Genomic DNA, 25657 nt, shown 5'->3' with positions numbered 1-25657 from the left:
AATTAATGTTGCTAGTTGAGGTAAAAACCGGCTTGCTTCGAAACACATCTCCATGCTCGGATGCAACATAAGCCAAAGGCTGCTATGAACCTCGCGTTCTATCGAGGCGCGTGCTACGACATGATCCCAATGAACTATGAGCTGTTATCGGCTTTTGCAGGCACCAGATAGAATCATCGTAGCGTCGGAAAACCCGTTTCCCTCGCATTTCCCGCCTAACTTTTGGACAACGGAGCGACCTCTACATCCTGGAACGTTAACTAACGCTGATGCTTTCAAATCAACCGTTTATTGGATTTTTATGAAAGATCGCCTGTACCTCAGCTGCACCGCGAGCTCCACAAACAACATTCCTGCTGCACAAATGACCTCTTTTAATGACCTAGCTAAATTATCTACAGGATAATGCAAACATCATTCGCCGTAATGGGCTCACCGAAGACGATAACGACGATTTTACGAAGACAGTTGACCGATTATTATTACAGATTGTCTAGAAACATCGTATTTTCCTATTATCGTAGAGCACCAATTTCCATGTTGATCCTCACGGACTAGGCTTTGTCGTATTGAATTCGTATGATCGTTGTTCAACATTGCGGAGCTTCACAGCGGAAGTGCAGTGCGCTACTGGAAGATTCTTGTAAATAGATTTACGATAAGATGAAGCCGTTGGCTATCGTTTGCACACTGCAATATCTTGGTGCATGTTGGTGTAGTTTTTACTCTAATTGTTCAATTCATCATCTAGAATAAGAATATTTTCATAAACCATTCAGGGTAACTACCACAGAACACAAACCGATGACGTGTGCAATGAGTGCCGAGGCTTGGTGTCCACGGTTGCTGGCGATAGATCCTCAGAAGGCGGAATACAGCCGATTACCATTATGTAGATATGAAATGGTCAGTCACACAGGAGTTTAAACATGTTTTATACCTTGAATGTTATTAAAGTAGCACTTTTGTATGTTTTAATCCCCACGAAAACGTTCAAGCTCATCCTGCCAAATGAGGCGGCGTCAGTGGAACTCACAGCTGGCTTGGGAAATCTATGAAGCGATTATGTGCGGTTGTATGGGCATATTTCGATTGGATTTGTTGAAAACTATGCACAATAGTCTTGTTACTACTGTCTGCAAGCTGTTTGATCAGGTTTTATGATTGAAAAGAGCATATTTTGAGCGAAAACCAAACTGGTACATCGCGTAGCCCGCAATGAGTTACAACAAACCGACGCTGAGAATAGTGCCAAAAGCTTGCTCGGAAAAAGACGATTTGCGCGTACATTTCGCGTTTGATCGACTCAAAGCCGTATTTTCTAATAAATTCAAACCCTAAAGGTGCTTAATAATACCCGATTTGAGAGATATCATGCTTAGTTTGCATTATTTCGCTTTTTAAGTCAACCGGCGCGATGAGAAAGTCACAATTTTGCGACAAGATTTCTATTTAAACGACTTTCCAGTGGTCCACGGCTTCGCAAGTGGATATTTTCAGATAGCCACATGTCTAAGCTACGTGTATCAGTTGTATTTGATATCGATTCAAGTTGATTTGGGGGAAACATTGGGGAAAATGTGAAACACAAATTTTCCGATTTCTTAAGAGCGGCAACATAAAATGTGGCAGCAGCTTTTATGCTGCTCTAAATCGAGAGTTGCGAGTCAAGGGATGGGCGGAACGTGTGACGACACCGCATCAACATTCACCAACACAGCGGTGTGCGTAACAGTGTGCGTTAGCAAAGCATAAACAACAGTCAAGGCGCGAAAGTCATCCTGCAAGTGAATCAACCGTTGTCGAAGACGAGCATCATCAAGAAGCCATGGCAGATACCGTAGCAACCGAAGCTCCAGCTGCAGCGGCCGCTGCTTCCCCAGCGGCGGTGGCCAAGTCTCCGAAGAAGCCAAAGGCAGCGGCCGGCCCTAAGAAGCCGAAGGTGCCAGCAGCACATCCCCCGGTGAACGACATGATCTTTGCCGCGGTGAAGGCTCTGAACGAGCGCAACGGATCGTCGCTGCAGGCGATCAAGAAGTACGTGGCGGCCAACTACAAGGCCGACGTGACGAAGCTGTCGACGTTCATCAAGAAGGCCCTGAAGAGCGGAGTGACCAGTGGCAAGCTGGTGCAAACCAAGGGCACTGGAGCGTCGGGATCGTTCAAGCTATCGGCCGCCGCCAAGAAGCCCCCGGTAGAGAAGAAAAAGAAGGTGGTTGCCCCCAAGAAGAAGAAGTCGGCATCGGCCGCCGACAAGAAGGAGAAGATCGTCATCAAGAAGAAGGCAGCGGCAGGAGAGAAGAAACCAAAGAAGGTGGTGAAGAAGGCTGAAGGCGCTGCGGCCAAGAAGACCAAGGCAGCGGCCGCCACGACGAAGAAGCCGAAGGCAGCTGCGGCCACCAAGAAGCCAAAGGCCGCGGAAGGAGCCAAGAAGGCCGCCAAGAAGCCAGCAGCCGCCCCGAAGCAGAAGGCAACCAAGCCAACCAAGGCTGCTGCTGCCGCCAAGCCAAAGGCACCGAAACCAAAGAAGGCTGCTGCTCCGGCCAAGAAACCAGCTGCCAAGAAGGCCGCCCCAGCGAAGAAGTAAATCGATTACTTCCAACAACACCCCCCAAACACACATGAAACAGTCCTTTTCAGGGCTACAAATCAATCCAAGAAGGAGTACTTTCGCACTTTTCTCGCTTACCAGCGATCAGTTTCATATTTTTCCCGATATTTCTCCGCACAAATAATGTCCAGGTACGCGCGGGAGGTACACAGGACACGTAGTTTGTTAGAAAAGGGGTTGGGTTTGTAGTTTAGTTGTTGCTTAAATTACCTGGAGATACTATTCACGATGCAAAGGCTGCTATGATTCTACCTAATGCGAATGCAAGCAGAGCAATTAATGTTGCTAGTTGAGGTAAAAACCGGCTTGCTTCGAAACACATCTCCATGCTCGGATGCAACATAAGCCAAAGGCTGCTATGAACCTCGCGTTCTATCGAGGCGCGTGCTACGACATGATCCCTAAGAACTATGAGCTGTTATCGGCTTTTGCAGGCGCCAGATAGAATCATCGTAGCGTCGGAAAACCCGTTTCCCTCGCATTTCCCGCCTAACTTTTGGACAACGGAGCGACCTCTACATCCTGGAACGTTAACTAACGCTGATGCTTTCAAATCAACCGTTTATTGGATTTTTATGAAAGATCGCCTGTACCTCAGCTGCACCGCGAGCTGCACAAACAACATTCCTGCTGCACAAATGACCTCTTTTAATGACCTAGCTAAATTATCTACAGGATAATGCAAACGTAATTCGCCGTAATGGGCTCACCGAAGACGATAACGACGATTTTACGAAGACAGTTGACCGATTATTATTACAGATTGTCTAGAAACATCGTATTTTCCTATTATCGTAGAGCACCAATTTCCATGTTGATCCTCACGGAGTAAGCTTTGTCGTATTGAATTCGTATGATCGTTGTTCAACATTACGGAGCTTCACAGCGGAAGTGGAAGATTCTTGTAAATAGATTTACGATAAGATGAAGCCGTTGGCTATCGTTTGCACACTGCAATATCTTGGTGCATGTTGGTGTAGTTTTTACTCTAATTGTTCAATTCATCATCTAGAATGAGAATATTTTCATAAACCATTCAGGGTAACTACCACAAAACACAAACCGATGACGTGTGCAATGAGTGCCGAGGCTTGGTGTCCACGGTTGCTGGCGATAGATCCTCAGAAGGCGGAATACAGCCGATTACCATTATGTAGATATGAAATGGTCAGTCACACAGGAGTTTAAACATGTTTTATACCTTGAATGTTATTAAAGTAGCACTTTTGTATGTTTTAATCCCCACGAAAACGTTCAAGCTCATCCTGCCAAATGAGGCGGCGTCAGTGGAACTCACAGCTGGCTTGGGAAATCTATGAAGCGATTATGTGCGGTTGTATGGGCATATTTCGATTGGATTTGTTGAAAACTATGCACAATAGTCTTGTTACTACTGTCTGCAAGCTGTTTGATCAGGTTTTATGATTGAAAAGAGCATATTTTGAGCGAAAACCAAACTGGTACATCGCGTAGCCCGCAATGAGTTACAACAAACCGACGCTGAGAATAGTGCCAAAAGCTTGCTCGGAAAAAGACGATTTGCGCGTACATTTCGCGTTTGATCGACTCAAAGCCGTATTTTCTAATAAATTCAAACCCTAAAGGTGCTTAATAATACCCGATTTGAGAGATATCATGCTTAGTTTGCATTATTTCGCTTTTTAAGTCAACCGGCGCGATGAGAAAGTCACAATTTTGCGACAAGATTTCTATTTAAACGACTTTCCAGTGGTCCACGGCTTCGCAAGTGGATATTTTCAGATAGCCACATGTCTAAGCTACGTGTATCAGTTGTATTTGATATCGATTCAAGTTGATTTGGGGGAAACATTGGGGAAAATGTGAAACACAAATTTTCCGATTTCTTAAGAGCGGCAACATAAAATGTGGCAGCAGCTTTTATGCTGCTCTAAATCGAGAGTTGCGAGTCAAGGGATGGGCGGAACGTGTGACGACACCGCATCAACATTCACCAACACAGCGGTGTGCGTAACAGTGTGCGTTAGCAAAGCATAAACAACAGTCAAGGCGCGAAAGTCATCCTGCAAGTGAATCAACCGTTGTCGAAGACGAGCATCATCAAGAAGCCATGGCAGATACCGTAGCAACCGAAGCTCCAGCTGCAGCGGCCGCTGCTTCCCCAGCGGCGGTGGCCAAGTCTCCGAAGAAGCCAAAGGCAGCGGCCGGCCCTAAGAAGCCGAAGGTGCCAGCAGCACATCCCCCGGTGAACGACATGATCTTTGCCGCGGTGAAGGCTCTGAACGAGCGCAACGGATCGTCGCTGCAGGCGATCAAGAAGTACGTGGCGGCCAACTACAAGGCCGACGTGACGAAGCTGTCGACGTTCATCAAGAAGGCCCTGAAGAGCGGAGTGACCAGTGGCAAGCTGGTGCAAACCAAGGGCACTGGAGCGTCGGGATCGTTCAAGCTATCGGCCGCCGCCAAGAAGCCCCCGGTAGAGAAGAAAAAGAAGGTGGTTGCCCCCAAGAAGAAGAAGTCGGCATCGGCCGCCGACAAGAAGGAGAAGATCGTCATCAAGAAGAAGGCAGCGGCAGGAGAGAAGAAACCAAAGAAGGTGGTGAAGAAGGCTGAAGGCGCTGCGGCCAAGAAGACCAAGGCAGCGGCCGCCACGACGAAGAAGCCGAAGGCAGCTGCGGCCACCAAGAAGCCAAAGGCCGCGGAAGGAGCCAAGAAGGCCGCCAAGAAGCCAGCAGCCGCCCCGAAGCAGAAGGCAACCAAGCCAACCAAGGCTGCTGCTGCCGCCAAGCCAAAGGCACCGAAACCAAAGAAGGCTGCTGCTCCGGCCAAGAAACCAGCTGCCAAGAAGGCCGCCCCAGCGAAGAAGTAAATCGATTACTTCCAACAACACCCCCCAAACACACATGAAACAGTCCTTTTCAGGGCTACAAATCAATCCAAGAAGGAGTACTTTCGCACTTTTCTCGCTTACCAGCGATCAGTTTCATATTTTTCCCGATATTTCTCCGCACAAATAATGTCCAGGTACGCGCGGGAGGTACACAGGACACGTAGTTTGTTAGAAAAGGGGTTGGGTTTGTAGTTTAGTTGTTGCTTAAATTACCTGGAGATACTATTCACGATGCAAAGGCTGCTATGATTCTACCTAATGCGAATGCAAGCAGAGCAATTAATGTTGCTAGTTGAGGTAAAAACCGGCTTGCTTCGAAACACATCTCCATGCTCGGATGCAACATAAGCCAAAGGCTGCTATGAACCTCGCGTTCTATCGAGGCGCGTGCTACGACATGATCCCTAAGAACTATGAGCTGTTATCGGCTTTTGCAGGCGCCAGATAGAATCATCGTAGCGTCGGAAAACCCGTTTCCCTCGCATTTCCCGCCTAACTTTTGGACAACGGAGCGACCTCTACATCCTGGAACGTTAACTAACGCTGATGCTTTCAAATCAACCGTTTATTGGATTTTTATGAAAGATCGCCTGTACCTCAGCTGCACCGCGAGCTGCACAAACAACATTCCTGCTGCACAAATGACCTCTTTTAATGACCTAGCTAAATTATCTACAGGATAATGCAAACGTAATTCGCCGTAATGGGCTCACCGAAGACGATAACGACGATTTTACGAAGACAGTTGACCGATTATTATTACAGATTGTCTAGAAACATCGTATTTTCCTATTATCGTAGAGCACCAATTTCCATGTTGATCCTCACGGAGTAAGCTTTGTCGTATTGAATTCGTATGATCGTTGTTCAACATTACGGAGCTTCACAGCGGAAGTGGAAGATTCTTGTAAATAGATTTACGATAAGATGAAGCCGTTGGCTATCGTTTGCACACTGCAATATCTTGGTGCATGTTGGTGTAGTTTTTACTCTAATTGTTCAATTCATCACCTAGAATAAGAATATTTTCATAAACCATTCAGGGTAACTACCACAAAACACAAACCGATGACGTGTGCAATGAGTGCCGAGGCTTGGTGTCCACGGTTGCTGGCGATAGATCCTCAGAAGGCGGAATACAGCCGATTACCATTATGTAGATATGAAATGGTCAGTCACACAGGAGTTTAAACATGTTTTATACCTTGAATGTTATTAAATTGGCACTTTTGTATGTTTTAATCCCCACGGAAATGTTCAACCTCATCCTGCCAAATGAGGCGGCGTCAGTGGAACTCACAGCTGGCTTGGGAAATCTATGAAGCGATTATGTGCGGTTGTATGGGCATATTTCGATTGGATTTGTTGAAAACTATGCACAATATTCTTGTTACTACTGTCTGCAAGCTGTTTGATCAGGTTTTATGATTGAAAAGAGCATATTTTGAGCGAAAACCAAACTGGTACATCGCGTAGCCCGCAATGAGTTACAACAAACCGACGCTGAGAATAGTGCCAAAAGCTTGCTCGGAAAAAGACGATTTGGGCGTACGTTTCGCGTTTGATCGGCGCAAAGCCGTATTTTCTAATAAATTCAAACCCTAAAGGTGCTTAATAATACCCGATTTGAGAGATATCATGCTTAGTTTGCGAAATAATCGCTTTTTAAGTCAACCGGCGCGATGAGAAAGTCACAATTTTGCGACAAGATTTCTATTTAAACGACTTTCCAGTGGTCCACGGCTTCGCAAGTGGATATTTTCAGATAGCCACATGTCTAAGCTACGTGTATCAGTTGTATTTGATATCGACTCAACTTGATTTGGGGGAAATATTGGGGAAAATGTGAAACACAAATTTTCCGATTTCTTAAGAGCGGCAACATAAAATGTGGCAGCAGCTTTTATGCTGCTCTAAATCGAGAGTTGTGAGTCAAGGGATGGGCGGAACGTGTGACGACACCGCATCAACATTCACCAACACAGCGGTGTGCGTAACAGTGTGCGTTAGCAAAGCATAAACAACAGTCAAGGCGCGAAAGCCATCCTCCAAGTGAATCAACCGTTGTCGAAGACCAGCATCATCAAGAAGCCATGGCAGATACCGTAGCAACCGAAGCTCCAGCTGCAGCGGCCGCTGCTTCCCCAGCGGCGGTGGCCAAGTCTCCGAAGAAGCCAAAGGCAGCGGCCGGCCCTAAGAAGCCGAAGGTGCCAGCAGCACATCCCCCGGTGAACGACATGATCTTTGCCGCGGTGAAGGCCCTGAACGAGCGCAACGGATCGTCGCTGCAGGCGATCAAGAAGTACGTGGCGGCCAACTACAAGGCCGACGTGACGAAGCTGTCGACGTTCATCAAGAAGGCCCTGAAGAGCGGAGTGACCAGTGGCAAGCTGGTGCAAACCAAGGGCACTGGAGCGTCGGGATCGTTCAAGCTATCGGCCGCCGCCAAGAAACCCCCGGTAGAGAAGAAAAAGAAGGTGGTTGCCCCCAAGAAGAATAAGTCGGCATCGGCCGCCGACAAGAAGGAGAAGATCGTCATCAAGAAGAAGGCAGCGGCAGGAGAGAAGAAACCAAAGAAGGTGGTGAAGAAGGCTGAAGGCGCTGCGGCCAAGAAGACCAAGGCAGCGGCCGCCACGACGAAGAAGCCGAAGGCAGCTGCGGCCACCAAGAAGCCAAAGGCCGCGGAAGGAGCCAAGAAGGCCGCCAAGAAGCCAGCAGCCGCCCCGAAGCAGAAGGCAACCAAGCCAACCAAGGCTGCTGCTGCCGCCAAGCCAAAGGCACCGAAACCAAAGAAGGCTGCTGCTCCGGCCAAGAAACCAGCTGCCAAGAAGGCCGCCCCAGCGAAGAAGTAAATCGATTACTTCCAACAACACCCCCCAAACACACATGAAACAGTCCTTTTCAGGGCTACAAATCAATCCAAGAAGGAGTACTTTCGCACTTTTCTCGCTTACCAGCGATCAGTTTCATATTTTTCCCGATATTTCTCCGCACAAATAATGTCCAGGTACGCGCGGGTGGTACACAGGACACGTAGTTTGTTAGAAAAGGGGTTGGGTTTGTAGTTTAGTTGTTGCTTAAATTACCTGGAGATACTATTCACGATGCAAAGGCTGCTATGATTCTACCTAATGCGAATGCAAGCAGAGCAATTAATGTTGCTAGTTGAGGTAAAAACCGGCTTGCTTCGAAACACATCTCCATGCTCGGATGCAACATAAGCCAAAGGCTGCTATGAACCTCGCGTTCTATCGAGGCGCGTGCTACGACATGATCCCTAAGAACTATGAGCTGTTATCGGCTTTTGCAGGCGCCAGATAGAATCATCGAAGCGTCGGAAAACCCGTTTCCCTCGCATTTCCCGCCTAACTTTTGGACAACGGAGCGACCTCTACATCCTGGAACGTTAACTAACGCTGATGCTTTCAAATCAAACGTTTATTGGATTTTTATGAAAGATCGCCTGTACCTCAGCTGCACCGCGAGCTGCACAAACAACATTCCTGCTGCACAAATGACCTCTTTTAATGACCTAGCTAAATTATCTACAGGATAATGCAAACGTAATTCGCCGTAATGGGCTCACCGAAGACGATAACGACGATTTTACGAAGACAGTTGACCGATTATTATTACAGATTGTCTAGAAACATCGTATTTTCCTATTATCGTAGAGCACCAATTTCCATTTTGATCCTCACGGAGTAAGCTTTGTCGTATTGAATTCGTATGATCGTTGTTCAACATTACGGAGCTTCACAGCGGAAGTGGAAGATTCTTGTAAATAGATTTACGATAAGATGAAGCCGTTGGCTATCGTTTGCACACTGCAATACCTTGGTGCATGTTGGTGTAGTTTTTACTCTAATTGTTCAATTCATCATCTAGAATGAGAATATTTTCATAAACCATTCAGGGTAACTACCACAAAACACAAACCGATGACGTGTGCAATGAGTGCCGAGGCTTGGTGTCCACGGTTGCTGGCGATAGATCCTCAGAAGGCGGAATACAGCCGATTACCATTATGTAGATATGAAATGGTCAGTCACACAGGAGTTTAAACATGTTTTATACCTTGAATGTTATTAAAGTAGCACTTTTGTATGTTTTAATCCCCACGAAAATGTTCAACCTCATCCTGCCAAATAAGTCGGCGTCAGTGGAACTCACAGCTGGCTTGGGAAATCTATGAAGCGATTATGTGCGGTTGTATGGGCATATTTCGATTGGATTTGTTGAAAACTATGCACAATAGTCTTGTTACTACTGTCTGCAAGCTGTTTGATCAGGTTTTATGATTGAAAAGAGCATATTTTGAGCGAAAACCAAACTGGTACATCGCGTAGCCCGCAATGAGTTACAACAAACCGACGCTGAGAATGGTGCCAAAAGCTTGCTCGGAAAAAGACGATTTGCGCGTACGTTTCGCGTTTGATCGGCGCAAAGCCGTATTTTCTAATAAATTCAAACCCTAAAGGTGCTTAATAATACCCGATTTGAGAGATATCATGCTTAGTTTGCGAAATAATCGCTTTTTAAGTCAACCGGCGCGATGAGAAAGTCACAATTTTGCGACAAGATTTCTATTTAAACGACTTTCCAGTGGTCCACGGCTTCGCAAGTGGATATTTTCAGATAGCCACATGTCTAAGCTACGTGTATCAGTTGTATTTGATATCGATTCAAGTTGATTTGGGGGAAACATTGGGGAAAATGTGAAACACAAATTTTCCGATTTCTTAAGAGCGGCAACATAAAATGTGGCAGCAGCTTTTATGCTGCTCTAAATCGAGAGTTGTGAGTCAAGGGATGGGCGGAACGTGTGACGACACCGCATCAACATTCACCAACACAGCGGTGTGCGTAACAGTGTGCGTTAGCAAAGCATAAACAACAGTCAAGGCGCGAAAGCCATCCTCCAAGTGAATCAACCGTTGTCGAAGACCAGCATCATCAAGAAGCCATGGCAGATACCGTAGCAACCGAAGCTCCAGCTGCAGCGGCCGCTGCTTCCCCAGCGGCGGTGGCCAAGTCTCCGAAGAAGCCAAAGGCAGCGGCCGGCCCTAAGAAGCCGAAGGTGCCAGCAGCACATCCCCCGGTGAACGACATGATCTTTGCCGCGGTGAAGGCCCTGAACGAGCGCAACGGATCGTCGCTGCAGGCGATCAAGAAGTACGTGGCGGCCAACTACAAGGCCGACGTGACGAAGCTGTCGACGTTCATCAAGAAGGCCCTGAAGAGCGGAGTGACCAGTGGCAAGCTGGTGCAAACCAAGGGCACTGGAGCGTCGGGATCGTTCAAGCTATCGGCCGCCGCCAAGAAACCCCCGGTAGAGAAGAAAAAGAAGGTGGTTGCCCCCAAGAAGAAGAAGTCGGCATCGGCCGCCGACAAGAAGGAGAAGATCGTCATCAAGAAGAAGGCAGCGGCAGGAGAGAAGAAACCAAAGAAGGTGGTGAAGAAGGCTGAAGGCGCTGCGGCCAAGAAGACCAAGGCAGCGGCCGCCACGACGAAGAAGCCGAAGGCAGCTGCGGCCACCAAGAAGCCAAAGGCCGCGGAAGGAGCCAAGAAGGCCGCCAAGAAGCCAGCAGCCGCCCCGAAGCAGAAGGCAACCAAGCCAACCAAGGCTGCTGCTGCCGCCAAGCCAAAGGCACCGAAACCAAAGAAGGCTGCTGCTCCGGCCAAGAAACCAGCTGCCAAGAAGGCCGCCCCAGCGAAGAAGTAAATCGATTACTTCCAACAACACCCCCCAAACACACATGAAACAGTCCTTTTCAGGGCTACAAATCAATCCAAGAAGGAGTACTTTCGCACTTTTCTCGCTTACCAGCGATCAGTTTCATATTTTTCCCGATATTTCTCCGCACAAATAATGTCCAGGTACGCGCGGGTGGTACACAGGACACGTAGTTTGTTAGAAAAGGGGTTGGGTTTGTAGTTTAGTTGTTGCTTAAATTACCTGGAGATACTATTCACGATGCAAAGGCTGCTATGATTCTACCTAATGCGAATGCAAGCAGAGCAATTAATGTTGCTAGTTGAGGTAAAAACCGGCTTGCTTCGAAACACATCTCCATGCTCAGATGCAACATAAGCCAAAGGCTGCTATGAACCTCGCGTTCTATCGAGGCGCGTGCTACGACATGATCCCAATGAACTATGAGCTGTTATCGGCTTTTGCAGGCACCAGATAGAATCATCGTAGCGTCGGAAAACCCGTTTCCCTCGCATTTCCCGCCTAACTTTTGGACAACGGAGCGACCTCTACATCCTGGAACGTTAACTAACGCTGATGCTTTCAAATCAACCGTTTATTGGATTTTTATGAAAGATCGCCTGTACCTCAGCTGCACCGCGAGCTGCACAAACAACATTCCTGCTGCACAAATGACCTCTTTTAATGACCTAGCTAAATTATCTACAGGATAATGCAAACATCATTCGCCGTAATGGGCTCACCGAAGACGATAACGACGATTTTACGAAGACAGTTGACCGATTATTAATACAGATTGTCTAGAAACGCCGTATTTTCCTATTATCGTAGAGCACCAATTTCCATTTTGATCCTCACGAACTAGGCTTTGTCGTATTGAATTCGTATGATCGATTCGTTTCAACATTGCAGAGCTTCACAGCGGAACTGCAGTGCGCTACTGGAAGATTCTTGTAAATAGATTTACGATAAGATGAAGCCGTTGGCTATCGTTTGCACACTGCAATACCTTGGTGCATGTTGGTGTAGTTTTTACTCTAATTGTTCAATTCATCATCTAGAATGAGAATATTTTCATAAACCATTCAGGGTAACTACCACAAAACACAAACCGATGACGTGTGCAATGAGTGCCGAGGCTTGGTGTCCACGGTTGCTGGCGATAGATCCTCAGAAGGCGGAATACAGCCGATTACCATTATGTAGATATGAAATGGTCAGTCACACAGGAGTTTAAACATGTTTTATACCTTGAATGTTATTAAAGTAGCACTTTTGTATGTTTTAATCCCCACGAAAATGTTCAACCTCATCCTGCCAAATAAGTCGGCGTCAGTGGAACTCACAGCTGGCTTGGGAAATCTATGAAGCGATTATGTGCGGTTGTATGGGCATATTTCGATTGGATTTGTTGAAAACTATGCACAATAGTCTTGTTACTACTGTCTGCAAGCTGTTTGATCAGGTTTTATGATTGAAAAGAGCATATTTTGAGCGAAAACCAAACTGGTACATCGCGTAGCCCGCAATGAGTTACAACAAACCGACGCTGAGAATGGTGCCAAAAGCTTGCTCGGAAAAAGACGATTTGCGCGTACATTTCGCGTTTGATCGGCTCAAAGCCGTATTTTCTTATAAATTCAAACCCTAAAGATGCTTAATAATACCCGATTTGAGAGATATCATGCTTGGTTTGCGAAATAATCGCTTTTTAAGTCAACCGGCGCGATGAGAAAGTCACAATTTTGTGACAAGATTTCTATTTAAACGACTTTCCAGTGGTCCACGGCTTCGCAAGTGGATATTTTCAGATAGCCACATGTCTAAGCTACGTGTATCAGTTGTATTTGATATCGATTCAACTTGATTTGGGGGAAACATTGGGGAAAATGTGAAACACAATTTTTCCGATTTCTTAAGAGCGGCAACATAAAATGTGGCAGCAGCTTTTATGCTGCTCTAAATCGAGAGTTGTGAGTCAAGGGATGGGCGGAACGTGTGACGACACCGCATCAACATTCACCAACACATCGGTGTGCGTAACAGTGTGCGTTAGCAAAGCATAAACAACAGTCAAGGCGCGAAAGCCATCCTCCAAGTGAATCAACCGTTGTCGAAGACCAGCATCATCAAGAAGCCATGGCAGATACCGTAGCAACCGAAGCTCCAGCTGCAGCGGCCGCTGCTTCCCCAGCGGCGGTGGCCAAGTCTCCGAAGAAGCCAAAGGCAGCGGCCGGCCCTAAGAAGCCGAAGGTGCCAGCAGCACATCCCCCGGTGAACGACATGATCTTTGCCGCGGTGAAGGCCCTGAACGAGCGCAACGGATCGTCGCTGCAGGCGATCAAGAAGTACGTGGCGGCCAACTACAAGGCCGACGTGACGAAGCTGTCGACGTTCATCAAGAAGGCCCTGAAGAGCGGAGTGACCAGTGGCAAGCTGGTGCAAACCAAGGGCACTGGAGCGTCGGGATCGTTCAAGCTATCGGCCGCCGCCAAGAAACCCCCGGTAGAGAAGAAAAAGAAGGTGGTTGCCCCCAAGAAGAAGAAGTCGGCATCGGCCGCCGACAAGAAGGAGAAGATCGTCATCAAGAAGAAGGCAGCGGCAGGAGAGAAGAAACCAAAGAAGGTGGTGAAGAAGGCTGAAGGCGCTGCGGCCAAGAAGACCAAGGCAGCGGCCGCCACGACGAAGAAGCCGAAGGCAGCTGCGGCCACCAAGAAGCCAAAGGCCGCGGAAGGAGCCAAGAAGGCCGCCAAGAAGCCAGCAGCCGCCCCGAAGCAGAAGGCAACCAAGCCAACCAAGGCTGCTGCTGCCGCCAAGCCAAAGGCACCGAAACCAAAGAAGGCTGCTGCTCCGGCCAAGAAACCAGCTGCCAAGAAGGCCGCCCCAGCGAAGAAGTAAATCGATTACTTCCAACAACACCCCCCAAACACACATGAAACAGTCCTTTTCAGGGCTACAAATCAATCCAAGAAGGAGTACTTTCGCACTTTTCTCGCTTACCAGCGATCAGTTTCATATTTTTCCCGATATTTCTCCGCACAAATAATGTCCAGGTACGCGCGGGTGGTACACAGGACACGTAGTTTGTTAGAAAAGGGGTTGGGTTTGTAGTTTAGTTGTTGCTTAAATTACCTGGAGATACTATTCACGATGCAAAGGCTGCTATGATTCTACCTAATGCGAATGCAAGCAGAGCAATTAATGTTGCTAGTTGAGGTAAAAACCGGCTTGCTTCGAAACACATCTCCATGCTCGGATGCAACATAAGCCAAAGGCTGCTATGAACCTCGCGTTCTATCGAGGCGCGTGCTACGACATGATCCCTAAGAACTATGAGCTGTTATCGGCTTTTGCAGGCGCCAGATAGAATCATCGAAGCGTCGGAAAACCCGTTTCCCTCGCATTTCCCGCCTAACTTTTGGACAACGGAGCGACCTCTACATCCTGGAACGTTAACTAACGCTGATGCTTTCAAATCAACCGTTTATTGGATTTTTATGAAAGATCGCCTGTACCTCAGCTGCACCGCGAGCTGCACAAACAACATTCCTGCTGCACAAATGACCTCTTTTAATGACCTAGCTAAATTATCTACAGGATAATGCAAACGTAATTCGCCGTAATGGGCTCACCGAAGACGATAACGACGATTTTACGAAGACAGTTGACCGATTATCATTACAGATTGTCTAGAAACATCGTATTTTCCTATTATCGTAGAGCACCAATTTCCATTTTGATCCTCACGGAGTAAGCTTTGTCGTATTGAATTCGTATGATCGTTGTTCAACATTACGGAGCTTCACAGCGGAAGTGGAAGATTCTTGTAAATAGATTTACGATAAGATGAAGCCGTTGGCTATCGTTTGCACACTGCAATACCTTGGTGCATGTTGGTGTAGTTTTTACTCTAATTGTTCAATTCATCATCTAGAATGAGAATATTTTCATAAACCATTCAGGGTAACTACCACAAAACACAAACCGATGACGTGTGCAATGAGTGCCGAGGCTTGGTGTCCACGGTTGCTGGCGATAGATCCTCAGAAGGCGGAATACAGCCGATTACCATTATGTAGATATGAAATGGTCAGTCACACAGGAGTTTAAACATGTTTTATACCTTGAATGTTATTAAAGTAGCACTTTTGTATGTTTTAATCCCCACGAAAATGTTCAACCTCATCCTGCCAAATAAGTCGGCGTCAGTGGAACTCACAGCTGGCTTGGGAAATCTATGAAGCGATTATGTGCGGTTGTATGGGCATATTTCGATTGGATTTGTTGAAAACTATGCACAATAGTCTTGTTACTACTGTCTGCAAGCTGTTTGATCAGATTTTATGATTGAAAAGAGCATATTTTGAGCGAAAACCAAACTGGTACATCGCGTAGCCCGCAATGAGTTACAACAAACCGACGCTGAGAATGGTGCCAAAAGCTTGCTCGGAAAAAGACGATTTGCGCGTACATTTCGCGTTTGATCGGCTCAAAGCCGTATTTTCTTATAAATTCAAACCCTAAAGATGCTTAATAATACCCGATTTGAGAGATATCATGCTTGGTTTGCGAAATAATCGCTTTTTAAGTCAACCGGCGCGATGAGAAAGTCACAATTTTGTGACAAGATTTCTATTTAAACGACTTTCCAGTGGTCCACGGCTTCGCAAGTGGATATTTTCAGATAGCCACATGTCTAAGCTACGTGTATCAGTTGTATTTGATATCGATTCAACTTGATTTGGGGGAAACATTGGGGAAAATGTGAAACACAATTTTTCCGATTTCTTAAGAGCGGCAACATAAAATGTGGCAGCAGCTTTTATGCTGCTCTAAATCGAGAGTTGTGAGTCAAGGGATGGGCGGAACGTGTGACGACACCGCATCAACATTCACCAACACATCGGTGTGCGTAACAGTGTGCGTTAGCAAAGCATAAACAACAGTCAAGGCGCGAAAGCCATCCTCCAAGTGAATCAACCGTTGTCGAAGACGAGCATCATCAAGAAGCCATGGCAGATACCGTAGCAACCGAAGCTCCAGCTGCAGCGGCCGCTGCTTCCCCAGCGGCGGTGGCCAAGTCTCCGAAGAAGCCAAAGGCAGCGGCCGGCCCTAAGAAGCCGAAGGTGCCAGCAGCACATCCCCCGGTGAACGACATGATCTTTGCCGCGGTGAAGGCCCTGAACGAGCGCAACGGATCGTCGCTGCAGGCGATCAAGAAGTACGTGGCGGCCAACTACAAGGCCGACGTGACGAAGCTGTCGACGTTCATCAAGAAGGCCCTGAAGAGCGGAGTGACCAGTGGCAAGCTGGTGCAAACCAAGGGCACTGGAGCGTCGGGATCGTTCAAGCTATCGGCCGCCGCCAAGAAGCCCCCGGTAGAGAAGAAAAAGAAGGTGGTTGCCCCCAAGAAGAAGAAGTCGGCATCGGCCGCCGACAAGAAGGAGAAGATCGTCATCAAGAAGAAGGCAGCGGCAGGAGAGAAGAAACCAAAGAAGGTGGTGAAGAAGGCTGAAGGCGCTGCGGCCAAGAAGACCAAGGCAGCGGCCGCCACGACGAAGAAGCCGAAGGCAGCTGCGGCTACCAAGAAGCCAAAGGCCGCGGAAGGAGCCAAGAAGGCCGCCAAGAAGCCAGCAGCCGCCCCGAAGCAGAAGGCAACCAAGCCAACCAAGGCTGCTGCTGCCGCCAAGCCAAAGGCACCGAAACCAAAGAAGGCTGCTGCTCCGGCCAAGAAACCAGCTGCCAAGAAGGCCGCCCCAGCGAAGAAGTAAATCGATTACTTCCAACAACACCTCCCAAACACACATGAAACAGTCCTTTTCAGGGCTACAAATCAATCCAAGAAGGAGTACTTTCGCACTTTTCTCGCTTACCAGCGATCAGTTTCATATTTTTCCCGATATTTCTCCGCACAAATAATGTCCAGGTACGCGCGGGAGGTACACAGGACACGTAGTTTGTTAGAAAAGGGGTTGGGTTTGTAGTTTAGTTGTTGCTTAAATTACCTGGAGATACTATTCACGATGCAAAGGCTGCTATGATTCTACCTAATGCGAATGCAAGCAGAGCAATTAATGTTGCTAGTTGAGGTAAAAACCGGCTTGCTTCGAAACACATCTCCATGCTCGGATGCAACATAAGCCAAAGGCTGCTATGAACCTCGCGTTCTATCGAGGCGCGTGCTACGACATGATCCCAATGAACTATGAGCTGTTATCGGCTTTTGCAGGCACCAGATAGAATCATCGTAGCGTCGGAAAACCCGTTTCCCTCGCATTTCCCGCCTAACTTTTGGACAACGGAGCGACCTCTACATCCTGGAACGTTAACTAACGCTGATGCTTTCAAATCAACCGTTTATTGAATTTTTATGAAAGATCGCCTGTACCTCAGCTGCACCGCGAGCTCCACAAACAACATTCCTGCTGCACAAATGACCTCTTTTAATGACCTAGCTAAATTATCTACAGGATAATGCAAACATCATTCGCCGTAATGGGCTCACCGAAGACGATAACGACGATTTTACGAAGACAGTTGACCGATTATTATTACAGATTGTCTAGAAACATCGTATTTTCCTATTATCGTAGAGCACCAATTTCCATTTTGATCCTCACGGACTAGGCTTTGTCGTATTGAATTCGTATGATCGTTGTTCAACATTGCGGAGCTTCACAGCGGAAGTGGAAGATTCTTGTAAATAGATTTACGATAAGATGAAGCCGTTGGCTATCGTTTGCACACTGCAATACCTTGGTGCATGTTGGTGTAGTTTTTACTCTAATTGTTCAATTCATCATCTAGAATGAGAATATTTTCATAAACCATTCAGGGTAACTACCACAGAACACAAACCGATGACGTGTGCAATGAGTGCCGAGGCTTGGTGTCCACGGTTGCTGGCGATAGATCATCAGAAGGCGGAATACAGGCGATTACCATTATGTAGATATGAAATGGTCAGTCACACAGGAGTTTAAACATGTTTTATACCTTGAATGTTATTAAAGTAGCACTTTTGTATGTTTTAATCCCCACGAAAACGTTCAAGCTCATCCTGCCAAATGAGGCGGCGTCAGTGGAACTCACAGCTGGCTTGGGAAATCTATGAAGCGATTATGTGCGGTTGTATGGGCATATTTCGATTGGATTTGTTGAAAACTATGCACAATAGTCTTGTTACTGCTGTCTGCAAGCTGTTTGATCAGGTTTTATGATTGAAAAGAGCATATTTTGAGCGAAAACCAAACTGGTACATCGCGTAGCCCGCAATGAGTTACAACAAACCGACGCGGAGGATGGTGCCAAAAGCTTGCTCGGAAAAAGACGATTTGCGCGTACATTTCGCGTTTGATCGGCTCAAAGCCGTATTTTCTTATAAATTCAAACCCTAAAGATGCTTAATAATACCCGATTTGAGAGATATCATGCTTGGTTTGCGAAATAATCGCTTTTTAAGTCAACCGGCGCGATGAGAAAGTCACAATTTTGTGACAAGATTTCTATTTAAACGACTTTCCAGTGGTCCACGGCTTCGCAAGTGGATATTTTCAGATAGCCACATGTCTAAGCTACGTGTATCAGTTGTATTTGATATCGATTCAACTTGATTTGGGGGAAACATTGGGGAAAATGTGAAACACAATTTTTCCGATTTCTTAAGAGCGGCAACATAAAATGTGGCAGCAGCTTTTATGCTGCTCTAAATCGAGAGTTGCGAGTCAAGGGATGGGCGGAACGTGTGACGACACCGCATCAACATTCACCAACACATCGGTGTGCGTAACAGTGTGCGTTAGCATAGCATAAACAACAGTCAAGGCGCGAAAGCCATCCTCCAAGTGAATCAACCGTTGTCGAAGACCAGCATCATCAAGAAGCCATGGCAGATACCGTAGCAACCGAAGCTCCAGCTGCAGCGGCCGCTGCTTCCCCAGCGGCGGTGGCCAAGTCTCCGAAGAAGCCAAAGGCAGCGGCCGGCCCTAAGAAGCCGAAGGTGCCAGCAGCACATCCCCCGGTGAACGACATGATCTTTGCCGCGGTGAAGGCCCTGAACGAGCGCAACGGATCGTCGCTGCAGGCGATCAAGAAGTACGTGGCGGCCAACTACAAGGCCGACGTGACGAAGCTGTCGACGTTCATCAAGAAGGCCCTGAAGAGCGGAGTGACCAGTGGCAAGCTGGTGCAAACCAAGGGCACTGGAGCGTCGGGATCGTTCAAGCTATCGGCCGCCGCCAAGAAGCCCCCGGTAGAGAAGAAAAAGAAGGTGGTTGCCCCCAAGAAGAAGAAGTCGGCATCGGCCGCCGACAAGAAGGAGAAGATCGTCATCAAGAAGAAGGCAGCGGCAGGAGAGAAGAAACCAAAGAAGGTGGTGAAGAAGGCTGAAGGCGCTGCGGCCAAGAAGACCAAGGCAGCGGCCGCCACGACGAAGAAGCCGAAGGCAGCTGCGGCTACCAAGAAGCCAAAGGCCGCGGAAGGAGCCAAGAAGGCCGCCAAGAAGCCAGCAGCCGCCCCGAAGCAGAAGGCAACCAAGCCAACCAAGGCTGCTGCTGCCGCCAAGCCAAAGGCACCGAAACCAAAGAAGGCTGCTGCTCCGGCCAAGAAACCAGCTGCCAAGAAGGCCGCCCCAGCGAAGAAGTAAATCGATTACTTCCAACAACACCTCCCAAACACACATGAAACAGTCCTTTTCAGGGCTACAAATCAATCCAAGAAGGAGTACTTTCGCACTTTTCTCGCTTACCAGCGATCAGTTTCATATTTTTCCCGATATTTCTCCGCACAAATAATGTCCAGGTACGCGCGGGAGGTACACAGGACACGTAGTTTGTTAGAAAAGGGGTTGGGTTTGTAGTTTAGTTGTTGCTTAAATTACCTGGAGATACTATTCACGATGCAAAGGCTGCTATGATTCTACCTAATGCGAATGCAAGCAGAGCAATTAATGTTGCTAGTTGAGGTAAAAACCGGCTTGCTTCGAAACACATCTCCATGCTCGGATGCAACATAAGCCAAAGGCTGCTATGAACCTCGCGTTCTATCGAGGCGCGTGCTACGACATGATCCCTAAGAACTATGAGCTGTTATCGGCTTTTGCAGGCGCCAGATAGAATCATCGAAGCGTCGGAAAACCCGTTTCCCTCGCATTTCCCGCCTAACTTTTGGACAACGGAGCGACCTCTACATCCTGGAACGTTAACTAACGCTGATGCTTTCAAATCAACCGTTTATTGGATTTTTATGAAAGATCGCCTGTACCTCAGCTGCACCGCGAGCTGCACAAACAACATTCCTGCTGCACAAATGACCTCTTTTAATGACCTAGCTAAATTATCTACAGGATAATGCAAACGTAATTCGCCGTAATGGGCTCACCGAAGACGATAACGACGATTTTACGAAGACAGTTGACCGATTATTATTACAGATTGTCTAGAAACATCGTATTTTCCTATTATCGTAGAGCACCAATTTCCATTTTGATCCTCACGGAGTAAGCTTTGTCGTATTGAATTCGTATGATCGTTGTTCAACATTACGGAGCTTCACAGCGGAAGTGGAAGATTCTTGTAAATAGATTTACGATAAGATGAAGCCGTTGGCTATCGTTTGCACACTGCAATATCTTGGTGCATGTTGGTGTAGTTTTTACTCTAATTGTTCAATTCATCACCTAGAATAAGAATATTTTCATAAACCATTCAGGGTAACTACCACAAAACACAAACCGATGACGTGTGCAATGAGTGCCGAGGCTTGGTGTCCACGGTTGCTGGCGATAGATCATCAGAAGGCGGAATACAGGCGATTACCATTATGTAGATATGAAATGGTCAGTCACACAGGAGTTTAAACATGTTTTATACCTTGAATGTTATTAAATTGGCACTTTTGTATGTTTTAATCCCCACGGAAATGTTCAACCTCATCCTGCCAAATGAGGCGGCGTCAGTGGAACTCACAGCTGGCTTGGGAAATCTATGAAGCGATTATGTGCGGTTGTAAGGGCATATTTCGATTGGATTTGTTGAAAACTATGCACAATATTCTTGTTACTACTGTCTGCAAGCTGTTTGATCAGGTTTTATGATTGAAAAGAGCATATTTTGAGCGAAAACCAAACTGGTACATCGCGTAGCCCGCAATGAGTTACAACAAACCGACGCTGAGAATGGTGCCAAAAGCTTGCTCGGAAAAAGACGATTTGCGCGTACGTTTCGCGTTTGATCGGCGCAAAGCCGTATTTTCTAATAAATTCAAACCCTAAAGGTGCTTAATAATACCCGATTTGAGAGATATCATGCTTAGTTTGCGAAATAATCGCTTTTTAAGTCAACCGGCGCGATGAGAAAGTCACAATTTTGTGACAAGATTTCTATTTAAACGACTTTCCAGTGGTCCACGGCTTCGCAAGTGGATATTTTCAGATAGCCACATGTCTAAGCTACGTGTATCAGTTGTATTTGATATCGATTCAAGTTGATTTGGGGGAAACATTGGGGAAAATGTGAAACACAAATTTTCCGATTTCTTAAGAGCGGCAGCATAAAATGTGGCAGCAGCTTTTATGCTGCTCTAAATCGAGAGTTGTGAGTCAAGGGATGGGCGGAACGTGTGACGACACCGCATCAACATTCACCAACACATCGGTGTGCGTAACAGTGTGCGTTAGCAAAGCATAAACAACAGTCAAGGCGCGAAAGCCATCCTCCAAGTGAATCAACCGTTGTCGAAGACCAGCATCATCAAGAAGCCATGGCAGATACCGTAGCAACCGAAGCTCCAGCTGCAGCGGCCGCTGCTTCCCCAGCGGCGGTGGCCAAGTCTCCGAAGAAGCCAAAGGCAGCGGCCGGCCCTAAGAAGCCGAAGGTGCCAGCAGCACATCCCCCGGTGAACGACATGATCTTTGCCGCGGTGAAGGCCCTGAACGAGCGCAACGGATCGTCGCTGCAGGCGATCAAGAAGTACGTGGCGGCCAACTACAAGGCCGACGTGACGAAGCTGTCGACGTTCATCAAGAAGGCCCTGAAGAGCGGAGTGACCAGTGGCAAGCTGGTGCAAACCAAGGGCACTGGAGCGTCGGGATCGTTCAAGCTATCGGCCGCCGCCAAGAAGCCCCCGGTAGAGAAGAAAAAGAAGGTGGTTGCCCCCAAGAAGAAGAAGTCGGCATCGGCCGCCGACAAGAAGGAGAAGATCGTCATCAAGAAGAAGGCAGCGGCAGGAGAGAAGAAACCAAAGAAGGTGGTGAAGAAGGCTGAAGGCGCTGCGGCCAAGAAGACCAAGGCAGCGGCCGCCACGACGAAGAAGCCGAAGGCAGCTGCGGCCACCAAGAAGCCAAAGGCCGCGGAAGGAGCCAAGAAGGCCGCCAAGAAGCCAGCAGCCGCCCCGAAGCAGAAGGCAACCAAGCCAACCAAGGCTGCTGCTGCCGCCAAGCCAAAGGCACCGAAACCAAAGAAGGCTGCTGCTCCGGCCAAGAAACCAGCTGCCAAGAAGGCCGCCCCAGCGAAGAAGTAAATCGATTACTTCCAACAACACCCCCCAAACACACATGAAACAGTCCTTTTCAGGGCTACAAATCAATCCAAGAAGGAGTACTTTCGCACTTTTCTCGCTTACCAGCGATCAGTTTCATATTTTTCCCGATATTTCTCCGCACAAATAATGTCCAGGTACGCGCGGGAGGTACACAGGACACGTAGTTTGTTAGAAAAGGGGTTGGGTTTGTAGTTTAGTTGTTGCTTAAATTACCTGGAGATACTATTCACGATGCAAAGGCTGCTATGATTCTACCTAATGCGAATGCAAGCAGAGCAATTAATGTTGCTAGTTGAGGTAAAAACCGGCTTGCTTCGAAACACATCTCCATGCTCGGATGCAACATAAGCCAAAGGCTGCTATGAACCTCGCGTTCTATCGAGGCGCGTGCTACGACATGATCCCTAAGAACTATGAGCTGTTATCGGCTTTTGCAGGCGCCAGATAGAATCATCGTAGCGTCGGAAAACCCGTTTCCCTCGCATTTCCCGCCTAACTTTTGGACAACGGAGCGACCTCTACATCCTGGAACGTTAACTAACGCTGATGCTTTCAAATCAACCGTTTATTGGATTTTTATGAAAGATCGCCTGTACCTCAGCTGCACCGCGAGCTGCACAAACAACATTCCTGCTGCACAAATGACCTCTTTTAATGACCTAGCTAAATTATCTACAGGATAATGCAAACGTAATTCGCCGTAATGGGCTCACCGAAGACGATAACGACGATTTTACGAAGACAGTTGACCGATTATTATTACAGATTGTCTAGAAACATCGTATTTTCCTATTATCGTAGAGCACCAATTTCCATTTTGATCCTCACGGAGTAAGCTTTGTCGTATTGAATTCGTATGATCGTTGTTCAACATTACGGAGCTTCACAGCGGAAGTGGAAGATTCTTGTAAATAGATTTACGATAAGATGAAGCCGTTGGCTATCGTTTGCACACTGCAATATCTTGGTGCATGCTGGTGTAGTTTTTACTCTAATTGTTCAATTCATCACCTAGAATAAGAATATTTTCATAAACCATTCAGGGTAACTACCACAAAACACAAACCGATGACGTGTGCAATGAGTGCCGAGGCTTGGTGTCCACGGTTGCTGGCGATAGATCATCAGAAGGCGGAATACAGCCGATTACCATTATGTAGATATGAAATGGTCAGTCACACACGAGTTTAAACATGTTTTATACCTTGAATGTTATTAAATTGGCACTTTTGTATGTTTTAATCCCCACGGAAATGTTCAACCTCATCCTGCCAAATGAGGCGGCGTCAGTGGAACTCACAGCTGGCTTGGGAAATCTATGAAGCGATTATGTGCGGTTGTATGGGCATATTTCGATTGGATTTGTTGAAAACTATGCACAATAGTCTTGTTACTGCTGTCTGCAAGCTGTTTGATCAGGTTTTATGATTGAAAAGAGCATATTTTGAGCGAAAACCAAACTGGTACATCGCGTAGCCCGCAATGAGTTACAACAAACCGACGCTGAGAATGGTGCCAAAAGCTTGCTCGGAAAAAGACGATTTGCGCGTACATTTCGCGTTTGATCGGCTCGAAGCCGTATTTTCTAATAAATTCAAACCCTAAAGATGCTTAATAATACCCTATTTGAGAGATATCATGGATAGTTTGCGAATTAATCGCTTTTTAAGTCAACCGGCGCGATGAGAAAGTCACAATTTTGTGACAAGATTTCTATTTAAACGACTTTCCAGTAGTCCACGGCTTCGCAAGTGGATATTTTCAGATAGCCACATGTCTAAGCTACGTGTATCAGTTGTATTTGATAACGATTCAACTTGATTTGGGGGAAATATTGGGGAAAATGTGAAACACAAATTTTCCGATTTCTTAAGAGCGGCAACATAAAATGTGGCAGCAGCTTTTATGCTGCTCTAAATCGAGAGTTGCGAGTCAAGGGATGGGCGGAACGTGTGACGACACCGCATCAACATTCACCAACACAGCGGTGTGCGTAACAGTGTGCGTTAGCAAAGCATAAACAACAGTCAAGGCGCGAAAGCCATCCTCCAAGTGAATCAACCGTTGTCGAAGACGAGCATCATCAAGAAGCCATGGCAGATACCGTAGCAACCGAAGCTCCAGCTGCAGCGGCCGCTGCTTCCCCAGCGGCGGTGGCCAAGTCTCCGAAGAAGCCAAAGGCAGCGGCCGGCCCTAAGAAGCCGAAGGTGCCAGCAGCACATCCCCCGGTGAACGACATGATCTTTGCCGCGGTGAAGGCCCTGAACGAGCGCAACGGATCGTCGCTGCAGGCGATCAAGAAGTACGTGGCGGCCAACTACAAGGCCGACGTGACGAAGCTGTCGACGTTCATCAAGAAGGCCCTGAAGAGCGGAGTGACCAGTGGCAAGCTGGTGCAAACCAAGGGCACTGGAGCGTCGGGATCGTTCAAGCTATCGGCCGCCGCCAAGAAGCCCCCGGTAGAGAAGAAAAAGAAGGTGGTTGCCCCCAAGAAGAAGAAGTCGGCATCGGCCGCCGACAAGAAGGAGAAGATCGTCATCAAGAAGAAGGCAGCGGCAGGAGAGAAGAAACCAAAGAAGGTGGTGAAGAAGGCTGAAGGCGCTGCGGCCAAGAAGACCAAGGCAGCGGCCGCCACGACGAAGAAGCCGAAGGCAGCTGCGGCCACCAAGAAGCCAAAGGCCGCGGAAGGAGCCAAGAAGGCCGCCAAGAAGCCAGCAGCCGCCCCGAAGCAGAAGGCAACCAAGCCAACCAAGGCTGCTGCTGCCGCCAAGCCAAAGGCACCGAAACCAAAGAAGGCTGCTGCTCCGGCCAAGAAACCAGCTGCCAAGAAGGCCGCCCCAGCGAAGAAGTAAATCGATTACTTCCAACAACACCCCCCAAACACACATGAAACAGTCCTTTTCAGGGCTACAAATCAATCCAA

General features: G+C 47.5%; 9 protein-coding genes across 9 annotated transcripts; all 9 read left to right on the top strand.

Annotated features, from left to right (window-relative positions):
- The first annotated feature begins 1828 nt into the window (after nucleotides 1–1828).
- LOC126575736 (histone H1C-like) lies at nucleotides 1829–2587 on the top strand. The gene has a single exon (XM_050236585.1). The coding sequence runs from the start codon at nucleotides 1829–1831 to the stop codon at nucleotides 2585–2587; it is 759 nt and encodes a 252-aa protein (XP_050092542.1).
- A 2113-nt stretch (nucleotides 2588–4700) lies between these two features.
- LOC126575747 (histone H1C-like) lies at nucleotides 4701–5459 on the top strand. Its single transcript, XM_050236601.1, has one exon. The coding sequence runs from the start codon at nucleotides 4701–4703 to the stop codon at nucleotides 5457–5459; it is 759 nt and encodes a 252-aa protein (XP_050092558.1).
- Nucleotides 5460–7573: 2114 nt separating this feature from the next.
- LOC126575770 (histone H1C-like) lies at nucleotides 7574–8332 on the top strand. The gene has a single exon (XM_050236628.1). The coding sequence runs from the start codon at nucleotides 7574–7576 to the stop codon at nucleotides 8330–8332; it is 759 nt and encodes a 252-aa protein (XP_050092585.1).
- A 2114-nt stretch (nucleotides 8333–10446) lies between these two features.
- On the top strand, nucleotides 10447–11205 carry LOC126575758 (histone H1C-like). Its single transcript, XM_050236614.1, has one exon. The coding sequence runs from the start codon at nucleotides 10447–10449 to the stop codon at nucleotides 11203–11205; it is 759 nt and encodes a 252-aa protein (XP_050092571.1).
- A 2130-nt stretch (nucleotides 11206–13335) lies between these two features.
- LOC126575760 (histone H1C-like) lies at nucleotides 13336–14094 on the top strand. The gene has a single exon (XM_050236617.1). The coding sequence runs from the start codon at nucleotides 13336–13338 to the stop codon at nucleotides 14092–14094; it is 759 nt and encodes a 252-aa protein (XP_050092574.1).
- A 2037-nt stretch (nucleotides 14095–16131) lies between these two features.
- LOC126575765 (histone H1C-like) lies at nucleotides 16132–16967 on the top strand. Its single transcript, XM_050236623.1, has one exon. The coding sequence runs from the start codon at nucleotides 16209–16211 to the stop codon at nucleotides 16965–16967; it is 759 nt and encodes a 252-aa protein (XP_050092580.1). The 5' UTR covers nucleotides 16132–16208.
- Nucleotides 16968–19081: 2114 nt separating this feature from the next.
- LOC126575789 (histone H1C-like) lies at nucleotides 19082–19840 on the top strand. The gene has a single exon (XM_050236656.1). The coding sequence runs from the start codon at nucleotides 19082–19084 to the stop codon at nucleotides 19838–19840; it is 759 nt and encodes a 252-aa protein (XP_050092613.1).
- A 2114-nt stretch (nucleotides 19841–21954) lies between these two features.
- On the top strand, nucleotides 21955–22713 carry LOC126575734 (histone H1C-like). The gene has a single exon (XM_050236583.1). It carries the CDS (start codon nucleotides 21955–21957, stop codon nucleotides 22711–22713), a length of 759 nt encoding a protein of 252 aa, XP_050092540.1.
- A 2037-nt stretch (nucleotides 22714–24750) lies between these two features.
- On the top strand, nucleotides 24751–25586 carry LOC126575743 (histone H1C-like). The gene has a single exon (XM_050236596.1). The coding sequence runs from the start codon at nucleotides 24828–24830 to the stop codon at nucleotides 25584–25586; it is 759 nt and encodes a 252-aa protein (XP_050092553.1). The 5' UTR covers nucleotides 24751–24827.
- The last annotated feature ends 71 nt before the right edge of the window (nucleotides 25587–25657 follow it).

The sequence above is a fragment of the Anopheles aquasalis genome, chromosome 3 (assembly GCF_943734665.1).
Source record: "Anopheles aquasalis chromosome 3, idAnoAquaMG_Q_19, whole genome shotgun sequence".
In the NCBI taxonomy this organism is placed as follows: Eukaryota; Metazoa; Arthropoda; class Insecta; order Diptera; family Culicidae; genus Anopheles; species Anopheles aquasalis.
This window is presented reverse-complemented; position numbering and strand designations above follow the sequence as displayed.